The sequence below is a fragment of the Squalius cephalus genome (assembly GCF_949319135.1).
Source record: "Squalius cephalus genome assembly, chromosome: 4".
Lineage (NCBI taxonomy): Eukaryota > Metazoa > Chordata > Actinopteri > Cypriniformes > Leuciscidae > Squalius > Squalius cephalus.
In genome coordinates, this window is record NC_137125.1 from 33,981,443 (window position 1) to 33,998,737 (window position 17,295).

A 17,295-nucleotide genomic window follows, 5' to 3' on the forward strand; every position below is an offset into this window, starting at 1 on the left:
CTGATAACTTTACTGAGTTCATGTATTGTTTTTGTATATGTGTGTTCATTTGCATTCTTTTTCTTTGATTCTGTAAGACTTGGGAAATTAGAAAATGCCGGACAGTCTGGGTAAGGAGCGACACCAGACCCTGAGAAGACAGGATCTTGCTGGAAATTACCATTTGAACTCACCATTTGAGACAAAAGTCTCACCCCCAAATCATCCTAATCTACATTTCATTCCCTCATCCCTCACCCCCTTTCTCTCATGCTCAGATCACCTGAATTCACCCAAGAAAATATATAGTTTAATGTGAATGATTATCATCGAGTATTGTACATTTTGGTATAATTTGAAATGTCTCAATGCGACTGGTACAAATGTCTCATTTCCAAATAAGTAAAACAAAAGGTAATTAGGTTTTTAAGAGTTTAGGGATAACTGGCACACAAAGGAAGGTGGTCTCCTGGCAAATGGTCTCACACGCCCAAAAGGTGTAACCTCTGAATGCAAATTTACATTGTTAGAAGATGTTTCCATGTGAAAGAGGTTCTGTCTATATAATGGAATGCAACGAGAAGATCAGGGCCTTTTTGTAACTCAAGTTGGCCCATGATGCTAAGAGTGACTCTTACTTAAGAGTAAACTCTGAGCATCATGTATCTTAATGTTGGGTCGGGGCCTTTCTGTATTTCAGATTAGCCCGTGAGGCTGAGAGTAAGACTCTCAGCTTCATGTATAATGTTGGGTTCGCATCTCTTCTCTTTATTCCAGAGCATTTGATGTTTTGTATCGATTATCTTTGAATTGATTATGAAATTGGCTTGATACATTTACCTGACATAATAAATTGTTACATTTGATTATTCTAACTGACATTATTTTCATTAAAGAGTTAAAAAGAATAGTCAAACATTCGCTCACATTTAATGATGCACAGATATCATTCAAACCTTTTCATTTATGGAGTCAGATGAAATAACGAGAATATACATTTTCAAATGTATTGCATTTAATCAAAAAATACTTTGCCTCGAGAAAAGACAGTAACACGTAGAGACCTTCCGCACTGATCGGATGCCGGTTTTGGACCGATCGAGCACGAGCTTACAATTCCACAGCTGATGTGTGCTGTTGTTCTTTGCTATTTGCCTTAAAATTGTTTTGTCTTGTTCCGTAAAGTTTGTTTGATAGCAGACTTTTTTCTGCTACCATTGCCAAGGAAAATTTGGATTATCTTAGTTCCATGCAATTTGAAGCTTTTCTTGGATCATTCCATGTTTTACAGATTGTGCTAAATCAGATTAGCACAGTTTGTTTTAAATGAATCTTGTTTATTTTAGTTCAGATGTTTTTAATCTGTACTTAATCTGTTTCAGAAATCGATTTTTTTTAACCACGATTAACTATTCTCGATTAAGGCCTACTCTTGTCTTAATTTAAACCCTGTCCAGGAAACCACCCGTTTATGTATAATGCACTATAAATGTAATCATAGTGTATGTTATAATGCATTCCATTTTAATAAATAAATGTAATCAAAGTTAAAATGCATCTTAATATTTGCATATTTCCTTGATATATCTGAAATTGGTTGTTTGTCATGTATTATACTTTCTAAAGGTGTAACAATAAATAGATAAGCATTAATGTATTATAACTGTGCTTACAATTATTCATGAGACAATAAGATGCATTGTAAGGTGCATTACAAAGCATAATTAATGCATTGATAATATTTTTATAATGCATTATATATAAAGATTTTAAGTAAAGTGTTACCAAATTTTCTTTGCACCAAGTGCACAGTGCAAACAGCCAAATATGTGTGATCCTATTTGTACTTATTGCAAATAGCAGAGGTGGGACAAAGTCATTGTTATGCAAGTCACAAGTAAGTCTCAAGTCTTTGCCCTCGAGTCCCAAGTCAAGTCGAGTCAAAGATGAGGCAAGTCCCGAGTCGAGTCAAAAGTCAAAGCCAACAAGTCTCAAGTCGAGTCCAAAGTCCTACCATTTTAGTTTCGAGTCATTTCAAGTCCTCTTACCACAGAAATAAAATGTATACAAATCATGTATGTCTGTAAGATTTGTATTTATTTAAACCTCTTTTTATACAATGACATTAATCAAATACAGTAAAAAACAGAAAATTTAATTTTCACAAAAAATTTCACATGAATTTATTTCTTCTGCTGAACAGAAAGAATATTTAGAAGAATGTCAGTAACCAGGCAGTTTCTGGGTGGGGTGCAATTGTGATGCAATTATTAATAATTGTGATGTAATTTTTGCATCACAATAAGTGTATTGTGATTGTCAAAACATTTTAGTAACTAAACTGAATTTTAATAGGTTTAGTGACAACATGTTACAATGTTTACATGGTTCAATTTCTGGTAAGCTACGCTTTTTTATTATTTCAGTTCAATTCAATTATTGTGATTTGATTTAATATTGACTCATTTGGATAAATATTAGGTAGGCTACACAAGATAGGCAATAATTTTTCTCAAGAAAAAAACAACTCACCTAATGCTGTAAACGTACAGAGAGCCCTATCAGCTGGCAGTATTATTTAAGGTTAAAAATAACACAAATTAAATATAATGCATTTTTTAAATTATAATAACAACTTTATTTAATGATATAAGTAAAAATATAATAAACATGCAATATAGTACACATATTTAGCAAAATACTCTCTATAGCTCTTTTTTTCTAGCCAACTAACGTGCTATAGCCTATTATGGTCATTAAATGGCTTTCCTGAGGTAAATGTTATGTGACATAATTGTTCTCCAACTGTTTTATTGACCCTTTTGATTGATGGGTCGATATTATGTATGAGGAATATACATTTCGGTAAGTTGTACTGTATCTTTCAACAGTGTTCATTCGTGTTTAACGCTATTTACTATCAGCTAGAGATGATCGGTTCACGTGCCGCTTAGGGATTTGTCGTGTCACATTTACAAGCGCCAAAACGGTATTTATTGTCTGAATTTCGTAATAAAAGTGACAGAATCTGAGTGCAGAGATTTTTTTATATCATAACTAACCTGCTCTGTCAAGTCTGTCGGTCTCCGTGTCCTCTTTGCTTCGCGATTTTTCTGTGCGTGAGAGAGCGTGTGAAAAGTGTCAATTGCGTGTGTCTCACGGTGAATGCGTGAGAGTTGGCAGCTATGTAGCAGCTAGTAAGTTACGGTACATCCGATAAGGTGCTTAGCATTCGTTCAAATTCGTAGCATGCGTTGTTGCTTGTTGCGCTTCATTGGTTGTCTTGCAATGTGCCTGCTACGATGCTGTTGAATCAGGGGACTACAGTGATTGGATGTCGTGCAGGCAGCGCGCGTGCTCTCTGCATGCATACAGGTGGTGCACATTTTTTCACAGATGCAGATAAACTGAGAGCGGCGCGGCCGTGTGGAATTTTTTTTCCCCAGTTTTCATGGAAAGTAGCAAGTCTTCTCGAGTCAAAAGGCGCAAGTCCAAGTGAAGTCACGAGTCATTGATGTTAAAGTCCAAGTCGAGTTGCAAGTCTTTGTACATTTTGTCGAGTCGAGTCTGAAGTCATCAAATTCATGACTCGAGTCTGACTCGAGTCCAAGTCACATGACTCGAGTCCACACCTCTGGCAAATAGTGACAGATACTATTTGTGTCTCAGTGTATTGTAGCATATTATAAAACAGTATACAACATTTTCAGTATATGTGTTTGCACCTAGTATAAATAAATACATTAAGATTAATTTTATACAGCTATTTCATTCTCTCCTGTCTAATACCATTGGAACTGGAAAACTCTGTTCTGTCTAACTCATGTAACTCAAACCACATCAAGTAATTTTGTGGAAACTACACAGAGTTGGACCTCACCATAATCTTGAAGGCATTCTCCAAGGCACCAATTACAAGGCTTTCATGATAGATCTTCTTCTCCACGAAGAACCGTGTTGGAGGGGTGCAGGGGGAGCCAGGTGCACCAGTGGCCCCATGTAGGGATGCAGCCCGGTTGAGGGTCCGATGTGTGCATGGGGATGACTGGTGGTTGGGTTCATCACCCAATACAGTTGGCGGAAGAGACGCCAGGTTAGATAGGACCTCCAGTACACCTTGGAGCTGCTCCACAATGTGTTGGTGTAGAAGTTTAGAAGCCATCACTGCTGCTCCTGAACCAGCATGACCATCAAACAGTGCCCAGTAATGGAAGATCAGACCTTCTTGAGAGTCTTGTGGACAAATACAAGCCTACATAACACAACACAGCAAACAGCAGTTGCTCAGTTCCTTATGATATATTAAAGCAATAAGCCCCAATATGCCGTGGTTTACAGTAATTCTAGAACAGCTGAGGGGCGTTGTTAGGCAAAACGAGGAGCGATGCCTAAAATCCCCTTTGCTGTTCAAAAGAAATCACTGTAAACCATGGTTTCATGGGATTTACAGATTTAACCAAATGGTTACAACATATACTTTGCAAGGCTTCATTAAATAAACGGCAACACAAATGTAATAATTTATTGATGTAATGAGGTGATAGGTGTGTGTTTATTTATTTATTTTACAACAGCTTTGATTGTGGCTCAGCCTTTCATTTCAAGGAATGGATTTTTCATTTGATCAAAGCCTTGTTCCACTGCATGAACTGTCTTTATTTCCTGGAACTAATTTGGGCTTGACATTAGAGTGTTTGTATAATTATTCGGCAAATCGATTTTCTTCCAAGCATTTTTACCAATTCCAAACTGCATCAATCTTAATAATTACTATTACGGTTGTATATAGCCACTTATAAATTATATGTAATTGTTGATGAGGGAACGTGTGTGTGGCTTAAAGTAAAAACACCTTATATTCAGATCTGCAGAATTATTTGGCAGTTTTTTGTCTATATATGGGTCAAAAGAGATATTTAACACACACACACACACACACACACACACACAAAAATAGTCAAAATGTATGAAATGCAAAGGATGCAAACCTATAGAATATTCCAAATTAAGGCGTGAACATCGGACAATGAAATGCTCATTGGGTCAGCAGGGTCGCAAAAAGAATTGACCAAAAAGTTTTATGGTCAATGAAAATGAAGGTAAATAAAAGGCAACAACAGATAATATGTCCTCTGCTTGATTCACTCTCTTGAACTACCGTGAAAATAGTCTCATCTCACATCACCATATTCATCATCAACTGGACGTGTTCGGTGAACTGTTCCATTAGAATGCCTGCTTCTTGCCAGCTTTAGAAGGCTGGCCTGGCAGATATCTTTAGTGTTTATGTGTTGATGTATGGATTGTTGGATAGATTTTCTTCCCTGATTTTAAGCCTGAAATCTTTGCATATAAAACAAGTATTAAAGGTCCCGTTCTTCGTGATCCCATGTTTCAAACTTTAGTTAGTGTGTAATGTTGCTGTTAGAGCATAAATAATATCTGTAAAATTATAAAGCTCAAAGTTCAATGCCAAGCGAGATATTTTATTTAACAGAAGTCGACTACAGTGAACGGCTCGTTTGGACTACATCCCTCTACTTCCTTCTTTAATGATGTCACTAGAACAGTTTTTTGACTAACCTCCGCCCACAGGAATGCTCCCTCAACTCTACTGGCTACTTGCGCACTTCTTATAACTTAGGCTACTGTGTTTACTCAGCTCTTACGGTGATTTTCTGAAGTAAAACTGACGCTTCATCTTTTGTGTGATGTACAATAAACTTTATTAAACTCATCAGTATATGTTTGATCATCATTCGGACCTGGTCTGAAACAGCAGACTTAGGCTATTAATAAATAATGGATACATACAAGCAGATGACAAATACGTTATAATAACCGTAATTAAACTACTAAACTATACCTGTTTCATCTCTATACAGCACTCTGACTCTGTAGGCATTATTGTCCGACTCGAAATGAACGCCGTTACTGAGAGTTTCTGATATTATCATCATTCCGTGAGATGAAATTGTCCTTACAGACTGAGCGCGAGCTCATGAAGCTCCGCCCCCTGGGTCGTCCAGCAGCACCTCATTTGCATTTAACCCCCTGAGGTCGACAATCGCGCCGGCGCGATAGGCTCGCTTTTTTTCAGTTCAGTTCAAAAGAAATTAATTTTGCTCTGTTGACTTTGATATTACAAGCAAGTTTCATACATCAATCGATTCTGTTAAATGTGTATTTTTTTTGTGTATACTCACAATAAAAACAAAGTGTTGTGCTTTTTGCCAAATAAAGAAAAATAAACGTGATGCGAGTTTTGCATTCTCTCTGTCAGTGAAGACCATTCTGAAACGCGTCCGAAAATGAACTGTAACTCAGCGAATACTCAGTCAAACAGGCATACAGACACACAGGCATGAAGCTTGAATTATCTTCTTTTAAATTAGGTAATTTATATAAAAAACAAATATTCTCATCTTGTGAAATCTGTAGTAAAAGAGAGTGATTCCAGTCGAGCTAATTAGAGCTCATTCAAATGTAATGTGAACACGCCCACGGAGAGCGCGTGCTATTCAAACGCAAATTACTGAGGCAATCCAAGCAAACCTGTGAACGCCCCCATATCAGCTCGAGAAAACACAAGTTTAATCATACCATTGTAGCCTTCGTGTTTACACCATCTGGCAGCGCTGTGAGGAATAATAATAATGGAAAATCTACCTCAGAGTGCGGGTATTGCAGGAGAGAGGATCCGAATATGTAGTAAGTTTTTTTTCTTCTCAAGTTAATCGCGTTTCTGTGAATGAATGAACGGCAGCCGCAGAGATGCGCGCTGTTTATCACAGCTCTCAAAAAGACAATTTAAATTTAAATTGCGTCTCTGTGTGAATGAATGATGATGTTTTAGCAAACTGTATTGCTATACTGAGTTGAGTAAAAATCGACAGAAATATGTTGAAATAAAATGTAGGCTATTTGTATAAGCAACGTATTAAACTGAAAATTAACATTTATATTCCCTAATATATCATAAAAACAACGTTACAGTCAGGCGTTTCTGTTTGTGAATGAATGTTTCGGTTTTAGCAAACTGTATTGCTATACTGAGTAAAAATCGACTGAAATATGTTGAAATAAAATGTATTTGTATAAGCAACGTATTAAACTGCAAATTAACATTTATATTTCTTATAATAAAAATGAAAGACCTATGTTACAGACATATGAAAGACAACATTTTGTTGATTAGTTTTGGATAGATTATACATTTTTACTGTAAAATATCTGCCACATCAAATAAGCTTTTGTTTGCCAATATTTGCTCATGTTAAATATAGTATGTTTTGTCAAAAATAAAGTAATCAAATAATCAATCAAATCCTTAACTTTGAAATATGTATGATAAAATGTATACTTTAGTTTTTACAAAGAAAGATTACACTTGAATTGTTGTTGTAATTGTAACCTTTTTAATAAAAAAATATATTTACAAGGTAGATGTAAACAAACTATTAAAAGGTAAATATAAGCCTTTTCTTTAAATAATTTTTATTGTGTTTTATTAGTGACAAATTTGGGGAGAGGATAAATATTCCAAAACTGAAAATACAGTATGAGAATTAACTGCACAATTACTAGACATTCCCTTGGATATTATAGGCCAAATTGCAAGCACAATATGTGGAAAAATAAAAAAGAATTGAGATGCTTCCAACTGTTGCTCTTGCATTCTTGTGGCTCAGTGACTCACCTGAATGAATGGCTAATTAAGTATGCAGGCCCCATTGTCTCCTCAGGTGTGAACCACTAAATATGCATGATCGTTGACGCCCACTCCGCATATTGCCTTTCCAAACAGAAAGTGCTTTGCAAAATTCAAATCAATGTATTGTGTTATGTGAATGATAAGGCAGGGTGATTTTCACATCATTTTGAAGAAAAAACACTAGGTGATCACATCCATTAGACAAAAGTCTTATTGGCACATATTTAGAATGTGTTTTATGGCCTTATTTCAGAAACGTTAGTTTTTTCAATAACCACGCATAAACATTATTCTCTCAAAAATGCAGACATGTACATTCTTGTTGCTCACATATTATGGTAGCCCTGTTTGTGCTAAATAGTGTGTAATTTTTTTTTGCCATTAATATGTTTATAAGCAACTGAAAAAAGCAGGCAAAAGCAAAAAATGTCAGGGCATGTCAGAACATCTCAAGGACCCCAAAAACACCTTAGACCCCAGAGGGTTAAAGGGCACACACTAAAACAGCTCGTTTTTCTGAGCCCCCAAAAATGACAATTTAAACATGCTGTAAAAAATGATCTGTTGGGTATTTTGAGCTGAAACTTCACATACACACTCTGGGGACATCAGAGACTTATTTTACATCTTGTGAAAAGGGGCATAATATGGGACCTTTAAAATATCAGTTACTTTAAGTATTAAAATAAATCAAACTCTTCTGACTTCATTGCAACGTGACCTCTCACGAATGCTTTCTATACATTGTGCAGTGTAGAATGATTATAATTGTAAGTTTTGGCAAGAATGCAGAACTCAGTCACTGATAAACATATGCACGCTAGGTAATTGACATCTGGGTGATTATACAGTTTTTTCCAATTGCTAACACACTAAAATGACAACATGCACAGCACAATTATTTAAACTGACACAGAGAGCAAAACCTCTTCTCAAGTCTCCAAAAGTCTAAACACATTTTCTGCTTAACACACATTTTGCAATTCAAAACGGCACTTTTTCAAATGCACTGAACACGGTTCTCTGCATAAGAAACAACAATCTGACATAAAGTCACATGTTTGCCATTTCAAAACACTGCCATTCAAAATGACACTACATGAGCTGATTGGCCAACACATGTGCACATGGCCAAACACCTCAATGGTTAAATGTTAACACTTCAATCTTTTTGACTGTACTGTTTATTGTGAGCAGACTTTTGTTCAGTCCAATGTAAATATATCTGCTGTGCATATGTTGCACTGACTTGTTTGGTGAAAAATAAAAATGTTTCAACAGCATGTGTGTGTATCTACAAATATTTCTGTGCATGTGAACAATCTGAAGAATTTTCTACAATTTGAACTATTTTAGTATTATGGCAAAGCATACTAAAGATGAGAGTGCTTTTAATGATGCCCAACAGTGTGTAGTTGGTTAGACAAAAATCTGGTAATATGAATGAAGTGTGTGCCATTTCGTACAAAAGATTTTGATAATGCTATATGTAGTTTTGGTTGCAGTGCTTCATTTTGCAGGATATATTAGGTATTTTGCAGTTTGGGTTTGTGGTTTTGTGAATTGTGTTAAGTATTTTGATAAAACCAGCCTAGTTTGCAAAATTGTGTGTTAGCAATTGGAAAAAACTGTAAAAGGAGTGCTCCTTGCCTGCTTTATTTAATCAAAATGTATAAATTCCATGTTACTTAGAACAATGGTGTGAATTTGAACGTTTATAATCACTGTCTTGATTTATAAAGCTGTTTCAGTTCTCTTTTGTGCCTGATTAGGTTCCTTTTGTCTTTAGGTTGGTTGTGATCTCTTTTGAGTGTTTCCTGTTCGGTCAATAAATTGGTGGTTGTGAACATTGATCCTCGCTCCATTTTCCTTGCCTCAACCACATCAGGACACTTGGAGGATGCTATAGAGGAACAGTACTGTTGCAGCCAGTGGGTGGGTCAAAGAGGCGATAATGTGGTGTTGATTTGTGTCTGCGCAGGCAGTTTTGTCCTGCTCTTATTTATCTCAATTATGTTAATAAACCCTGAAGTAGAAAACTATATGATATACTGTGGTGAGGGAGGTGTGGTTTAGCAAAGTCTGCAGTAGGAGAGACGGATATTAAGCCAGGCAGAGATCCTTTTGTGTGTGATGCAGAATAAAGTATGAACTTTCTTTTGCGGACGTAGGTGGAAACCTGAAGTTTCCATCAAAAGTGGGCAGATGTCAGATTCCAACATGATACTCAAATGAATACAGCAGGTCAGACAGGAATTCTGGAGCAGAAACCTGCCTGGCCCATAAATAACTATCTATCCACCTGGTACAGCACAGGTGGACCAGTCAGCTCTTCATCCTACTCAGGTGGTAAGAAGGCGGCAGTCTTAAGGGGTTACGTGATACAGACCACAAATGTGTTCCCAACTCAGCCACAAAATGGTGCCAGAACACTGCAAATATACAATTGGAGAGACTGCAATTTGCCGCTTACACCCCCCACAATTCAAGAGGGATAATTCATTTTCAGATACAGGGAAAATTAACGCATGGTATCCAGGAAGAAATTTCCTCTGCTGAACAAAAGAGCAATAATAGTGATTCCATTCAAGCAAAGCCACAATGGCTTTTACACCAGATACTTCCTCATCTCGAAAAAAAGAGACTCAAGCTCTCTGTCCCATTTTATATCTATGTGCATTGAACAAATGTATTGATATTTGCTTCCGGAGTGAATGTTGGTGCAAATTAGCTGCCTCTGCTCTTGGAAGGGTTTTCGCTGCTAGATTTTGATGCTTGCTTTGCCTACCTGATACTTGGGTTGCGTTTACACTGGCACAAAAAAAAAAAATCTGATTTTTTACTCACATCTGACACAGATCGTAATTTGTTGCACACGTGTAAACACAAAAATCCGCACGAGATCCGATTTTTTCTCATCCGATCTGAGCCACTTGCACTTCCAAAAGTGGTTTTAAATCAGATACATATCCGATATCGATAATGAGGTGATAACTTTGCTGTAATTAAACCAACAAGCTTTACAATTAGGCTTCTCTGTTTCTCTGTTTTTCTCTCTCTCTCTCTCTCTCTCTCTCTCTCTCTCTCTCTCTCTCTCTCTCTCTCTCTCACTCTCTCACTCTCTCCCTCTCTCTCGTTAATTCGCTACTTTATTTCATCTTCAGAATTCTAGATCTAACGAGCTGTAGATAAATTAACACAGAAAATTACTGCTATTTTCCTGTATATATCTGGTCAGATTTTGCGCTGCAAAACATCCATGACAGCTGTTTTCTTGTCCATGCTGGCAACATTTTGGGCGGGAATTAATGTAAACACAAATATAGGATACCAGTGGTGTCTAAAGTGAATGTAAACAGGCCGGCCAAAAAATTGGATATGGTCAAAAGATTGGATCTGTGCATTAAGCCTTGCAGTGTAAACGCAGCCTTGGATTTGCAGGTTAGCCTGCTCTTTCTGTACATTTGCTCGTTGTTCTATTTCCCCCCTCGAATCTATTGTCCTAGTTCTCTGGGGCAAATATGAGAATTACCGAGCTGCCAGCATGGACTTATGGCTTATTTCATAGTACAAAGACTGCCCTTGTCAAGATTTCGAATGATTTGTTGATAGCAGCTGACTCAGGACTTCTAACTATACTAATTTTACTTGATTTAACTGCGTCATTTGACACAACATCCTATTAGACTACAATCTATAAAAAATTTTGGTAGTACTCTAGCTTGTTTAATTCTTATCTCTCAGGTCACCTGTAAGACTGGAAAAACTGGAAGAGAGTGCTTACTCTCTGAGAAAACCAAGGAAATTAACATTTGAACTCTCTCTTGAGAAACTAGCATCCCCATACAAGAGTCAATCACCTCAAATACTGAGGCCACGTCCACACGAAGCCGGTGCGTTCCCCTACCGATCATTTTTTTTCCTCGTTCTAAAAAAAAATTCCGTAAACACGGCGTCGTCTCAAGAAATATCTGCGTAGACACGAAAACACTGAAACTGACTTAAAACGGTGTAATATATATGCCAGACCAGTATGGGGCGCTGTAATTCTGCCACAGATATACACTATACACGGAGAAGAAGACTTTGAGCATGCACATAACCTTGCGCGCTGTATACGAACCAAGACGAAGATGGCGAACGCAACAACTTCAAGAGCAAGAGCAAGAGTGGAGTCTTTCGTATGGACTGACGACGAAGTCGAACTACTACTTAGAGTCACACACGACTACAAGTCCACTAAGCTCCAAGAAAACGTTGACTGGGAGTCGTGTCACTCTAAATATTGTGATATAACGGACGCGTTTCAGGCACAGTATCCGAGGGAGCTAACCGAGAAGGATTTCCCTCACGATGCTAGCATGGTCTCAAAAGCCCAAGTCACAGCAAAGTTGAAAAATATCCGCAGCAAATACAGGCATGCGGTTAACACAGGGCGTCGAAGTGGTCAAGGACGGGTAGTACTCATATTTTATGAGCTTTGCGAGGAGATCTGGGGTGGGTCGCCTGCTACACGCTCCATCGACACCGGCATCCAGACAGGTGACCTGGAAGAGTGGAGCTGCCTTCCGATTCTCCAAACTCCACTGAATCCCTCGACTGTCTTCCATCTGCGGTTGTAAAGCAGCGCCGGGATTTGCTCCAGGTAAAATTTGCTCCAGGTTTATGATTTCAAGCTTAGCGAGTTGAACTTAAAGGAATAGTTCACCTCAAAGTTGAAAATTGTATCATCATTTACTCACCCTCATGTTGTTTCAAACCTGTATGAATTTCTTTCTTCTGCTGAACACAAAGAAAGTTATTTTGAAGAATGTCGGTAACCAGACAGTTATGGAAGTCATTGGGTACCAACACCAACAACTGTCTGGTTACCGACATTCTTCAAAATAACTTTCTTTGTGTTCAGCAGAAGAAAGAAATTCATACAGGTTTGAAACAACATGAGGGTGAGTAAATGATGATACAATTTTCAACTTTGAGGTGAACTATTCCTTTAATTTTAGTTCAATTTAATGCATTTGTTTAAATGTAGCTAAAATCAATTGTGTGGAACCACTTCCCATAACATTTAGTAAATTCAATTAATTAATTTTTTTTCAGTGTAGTTAGGATGGATGCATGTTCTTTGTGTAGGTGCCCACTAAGCAAAATAATGTCCGAAAGACGTCTTTTCAATGTCTTTGTTACAAAAAAAAGTTAAAGTAAAAAGAAAGGGGACCAAGAGCCCAACTAAAGCAAACACTGATCACCACAATGGTTACACTTCAAATTAAACAAATATCAACATCTAAACCTCTGTTAATTCTCACTAAGATCATCTGACAGCAATAGTCAAAGTAATTATGTCTAAATGAGACCATAAATGATGTTGAAATATGTCCACAATGGCCACATTTGAACTAGTTTTTAACCTTGTACGAAGGTTCGATGAACGTCTATATCGAACGTGCAGAACACGTCAAAAAAGACATCATAAAAACTTTCATTCTGGCTCCTCAGTGGACGTCATTTCAACGTCCGATTTTTGTAACAAAGACATTGAAAAGACGTCTTTCGGACATCATTTTGCTTAGTGGGTGTGTTGGTTTAGTGCATTATTCACATAGCTTTTCTGAACTTATTTTGCGTAGTAATAATGCAAAATTTCTCTGCTATATTTAAGGCAAAGTTGAACAGCCATAGAGGAGACAGGCTGAAGAGGAAGGTTCCCACCGATCCGGCAGAGGAGGACCTTAAAATAAAGAGGAGGATGTTGGAGTTGATGGAGGACTCTTCTAGACGCAACTCCGACAACATGCTGCAGATAAATACAAACATTGCTAACATTACCAGCACCATTCAGGAGGGTTTTTCCTTTATGAGGGAATTGTTATTCCAACGGCAATTTACACCCCCCCACAGCAGCAGTGGTCAATTCCAAGGGCACCCACCATCATTCATGAACACAACACCACACCCTACTACACCATCCTTCCTGCACACACCTCGGCCCGATGAACCAGCAAACCAACCTCGACAGTACCGCCCTGAATGTTACACACCTACACCACGTCACCCCACATCAGCAAACATCATTTTCGTACAGACGTGCACTGCTGCAAGATGACACAGAGTGACTGCCCTGTTGCACTATATAGTTCTTGATTTTATATTGTTTGCACTGCACTTCAGTTCTGTGCACAGTTGCACTTTATACAGTTTGACCTGTTTTGTGTAATTAACACAAAACAGTTGTAGTTGACATGTTGTATATAGTTATTGTGTTTTGTGCACTGTTGCACTTTATACCTGTTCAATATTACCTGTTTTTTCAAATGGTTCTTTGACCTAAATATTTATTTTCCAATAAAAACAAGTTCTGGAATTGTTGCAGTCATTTATTTTCACTAGACATATTCAACACAACACTTTCAAAATAATCATTAGTACATTTTCAAAAAGGTAAATACTTTAAAAAAAAACCTGAACAAAATAGAAAAAAAACTTGATGGCCAGCATTTTTAAGGGTCAAGGTACTTTGTGAGTACTCTCCTCACTCTCTTTCCCTCTCCTTCATTACAGTCTGTGAGGTAGTTGTTGCATTGTGTAGGAGGCTGTAAGTCTTTATCACCTTGCATCGTTCCCAACACAGTGTGTTCAGCCACAGTCTCCTTACAGTTTTCACAAAAATTGTGGAGAACAAAGCAGGCGTAAATGACAAAGGCCAGGTCCTGCAAGTTGATGTCCATAGGCCTTTTCAGTGCAGCAAATCTGGCTTTGAGACGACCAAAAGCACACTCAATGACCATCCGTGCCCTACACAAACTTAGACCAAAGTACTGTTCTTGAGGTGTGGAGCCACCGTTTGCATATTCCTTCATCAAGTAAGGCAGCAGAGGGTAGGCTGGGTCACCAAGAAGATAAATTGGTATGTCCTCCTCGTTGTCCACAATCTGTTTTTTCAGAGGAGGGATCTGGCCAGTCTTAAAGTACAGGTTGAGCTTTGAATTAGCAAAACCCGTGCATCGTGTACACTCCCGGGCCACTTTATCACAACATCCATAAATCTGTACTTATAATCACAGACCGCCTGTACATTGAGAGAATGTTTGCCTTTCCTGTTGATGTAGTCCATCGAGTTGGCAGACGGCTGCTTGATTTCTATGCGTGTGCCATCGACCGCTCCCAAACACTGTGGCATGCCATGAGCACGATGGAAACGCAAAACCAGATCCTCGGCCTCGGACTCCGTAAAAGGCAACTTGATGTACTTTGGACCCAGGTGGACAGCGATCGCTTTGCACGTTTGCCTGACAACAACAGACACAGCCTGTCGCGACACGCCGAAGGCGTTAGCAGTCTTCCTTAGCCGTCCCTCGTCGCTCAAATAATACAGAGTTAACGCAACCCTTTTGAGTGTAGTAATTGGTGCCCTCATGTTTGTTGTTTGCCCTTCAATATACGGACTGAGTTCCTCGCTCAGGGCGACGAGAGATGCTTTGGACATGCGGAAATTCTCCCTCCATTCATCTTCCACAACAACGCCATTGACAAAGTTGTCCCACCAACTGCTAGTTCTACCTGGTCTTATCCAAAATTTTCACCTGGTTGCTCTCCTGGTTGTCTTCCGCGGTGGATCTAAGAGCATGTGGCGTATGGTGTTGTCCATTATCGCTTGTTGCTCACCACAATTGCATAGAAGCAATAGATTTTGCTGTAATAAAGCTAGTAGGCTTAGTAGCTTCTGCAGCACGAACACAATCATGTAGTCCGCCATTATTGTTGTTGCTGTTACGTGTGACGCAGCTGACACGTGATGTGATGACATCATCGTTTCACAAAATATACGGATTGGCTGTACACACGAAACCGCAAGGGTGTCGTTTTCAGATTTATCCACTTTAGGACCCGGTTTCAAAAAATAGCGGTTTCAGTCTCCCAAAACGCCGGATCCGTGTGGACGAAAATTTACATTTCTTTCCCTTCACCCCCCCCATCTCGTCTCTCTCTCATGCTGAGTGCAAGTTAGCTGCTTCTTGAAATTCACCTAAAAATCTATATGGTTTAATGTGAACAATTATCATACAACACTATACATGTTTGCTATCATTTGAAATGTCTCAGTGTGACTGTTACAAAGGTCTCATCCCCAAAGAGGTAAAACAAAAGGTGATAAAGTTTTTAAGAGTTTAGAGATATCTTGCTTACAGAGGAGGGTGGGTCTTTCATGCAAATGGCATCCTGTCCTCAGAAGGTGTAAACTCTGGAGACTGTGATTAATACAAATTCCCATTGTTAGCATATGTTTAAAGGGGTGATGAACTGAGAAATCAAAATTTCCTTGAGCTTTTGACATATAAGAGATCATCATACTATAATAATATCCTGTAAGTTTCAGAACTGAAAACTACCTTGTTAGTCCAATAAAAGCTTTTATAGACATCAGGCTCAGCAAACGACTCGTTTTTCAAAGTGGGGATCTATGACGTCAAAGAGGATAAAACACCGCCTCCACAAAAGAAGATCAACGCCTACTTCAACACGGCCTGTTTAGCCCCGCCCACCGATTCGCCCAAACATGCTAAATAACATAGGACAACATGATAATTGCTAAACCGGATCGAGCTACTTACAAGCAATAAATATGCTGTTTACTAAATATTGTGCAGCGCCTGTTTGTGGAAGAAGACAGTCTGCATAAGCTTCCTTCGGATTCCAGCATGGTTAAACTTTATTAAATCAGTCAATCACAATTTCCCGACACGGATCTGCCAGCAACATGTAAGTAACCATGTGTACTCTAATGCCTGATCTGCGATCAGTGATTTCTGTGTAATTATTCAAGTTCAGATATTTCTCTTAAAGGGGGGGTGAAATGCTATTTCATGCATACTGAGTTTTTTACACTGTTAAAGAGTTGGATTCTCATGCTAAACATGGACAAAGTTTCAAAAATTAAATTGTACGTTTGAAGGAGTATTTCTGTTCCAAAAATGCTCCTTCCGGTTTGTCACAAGTTTCGGAAAGTTTTTTTCGAGTATGGGCATGTGTGACGTCAGATGTAACGGAATTTCCTTATACGGGTCCTAAGGGCACTTCTGCCGGAAAACCGCGGGCGCGCGCGCACTCGTAGACCAGAGCGAGAGAGCGAAAGCAGTACGCCCATCAAAGCGCTATGCTCGGCTTTAGGGAAGTCAATGTCACCAAAGAAGTGGGTTTTTGGTTGCCAGGGCAAGACAACCCTGCACAGATTCCCAAAGAACCCAGCGTTAAGGGAGCAGTGGATGGAGTTTGTTTTTTCAGAGCATCAACGGAGGTTGTGCAAGACTGTTTGTTCCCTGCATTTCGACGATGCTTGTTTTATAAACAAAGCCCAGATCGACGGATTTGCAGATCGTCTAATGCTTAAGGATCGAGCAGTCACAATGATAAAGGTTCGCGGTCGTGCGTTGGAACCGGACGGTGAGTAAAACTGCTTCTATTGTCTCTGTGTGTTGTTAGCTCGGCGCGTTACCACACCGCCCACACGGCCCGCCCCCAGCCGCTCGTTTTTTTCCGGAAAGACTCGGTACAGCCTATCTTTCTTTTATAAATATAATAAAACTAAAGACTTTTTGGAGATA

The 17,295-nt window shown here is 38.6% G+C and overlaps 1 protein-coding gene across 4 annotated transcripts in view; it reads right to left on the reverse strand.

Moving 5' to 3' along the window:
- LOC307157127 (protein phosphatase 1H-like) overlaps positions 1-17,295 on the reverse strand; it is a 94,566-nt gene that overhangs the window by 61,076 nt on the left and 16,195 nt on the right. For 3 of the 4 annotated variants that reach the window (XM_079868905.1, XM_079868904.1, XM_079868906.1), the window contains exon 3: positions 3,860-4,231. The exons of the other annotated variant lie outside the window; for it this stretch is intronic. In XM_079868905.1, the coding sequence (XP_079725031.1) occupies positions 3,860-4,231 (372 nt within the window). The remainder of the gene's footprint in view (positions 1-3,859; positions 4,232-17,295) is intronic. 4 annotated transcript variants of the gene reach the window in all.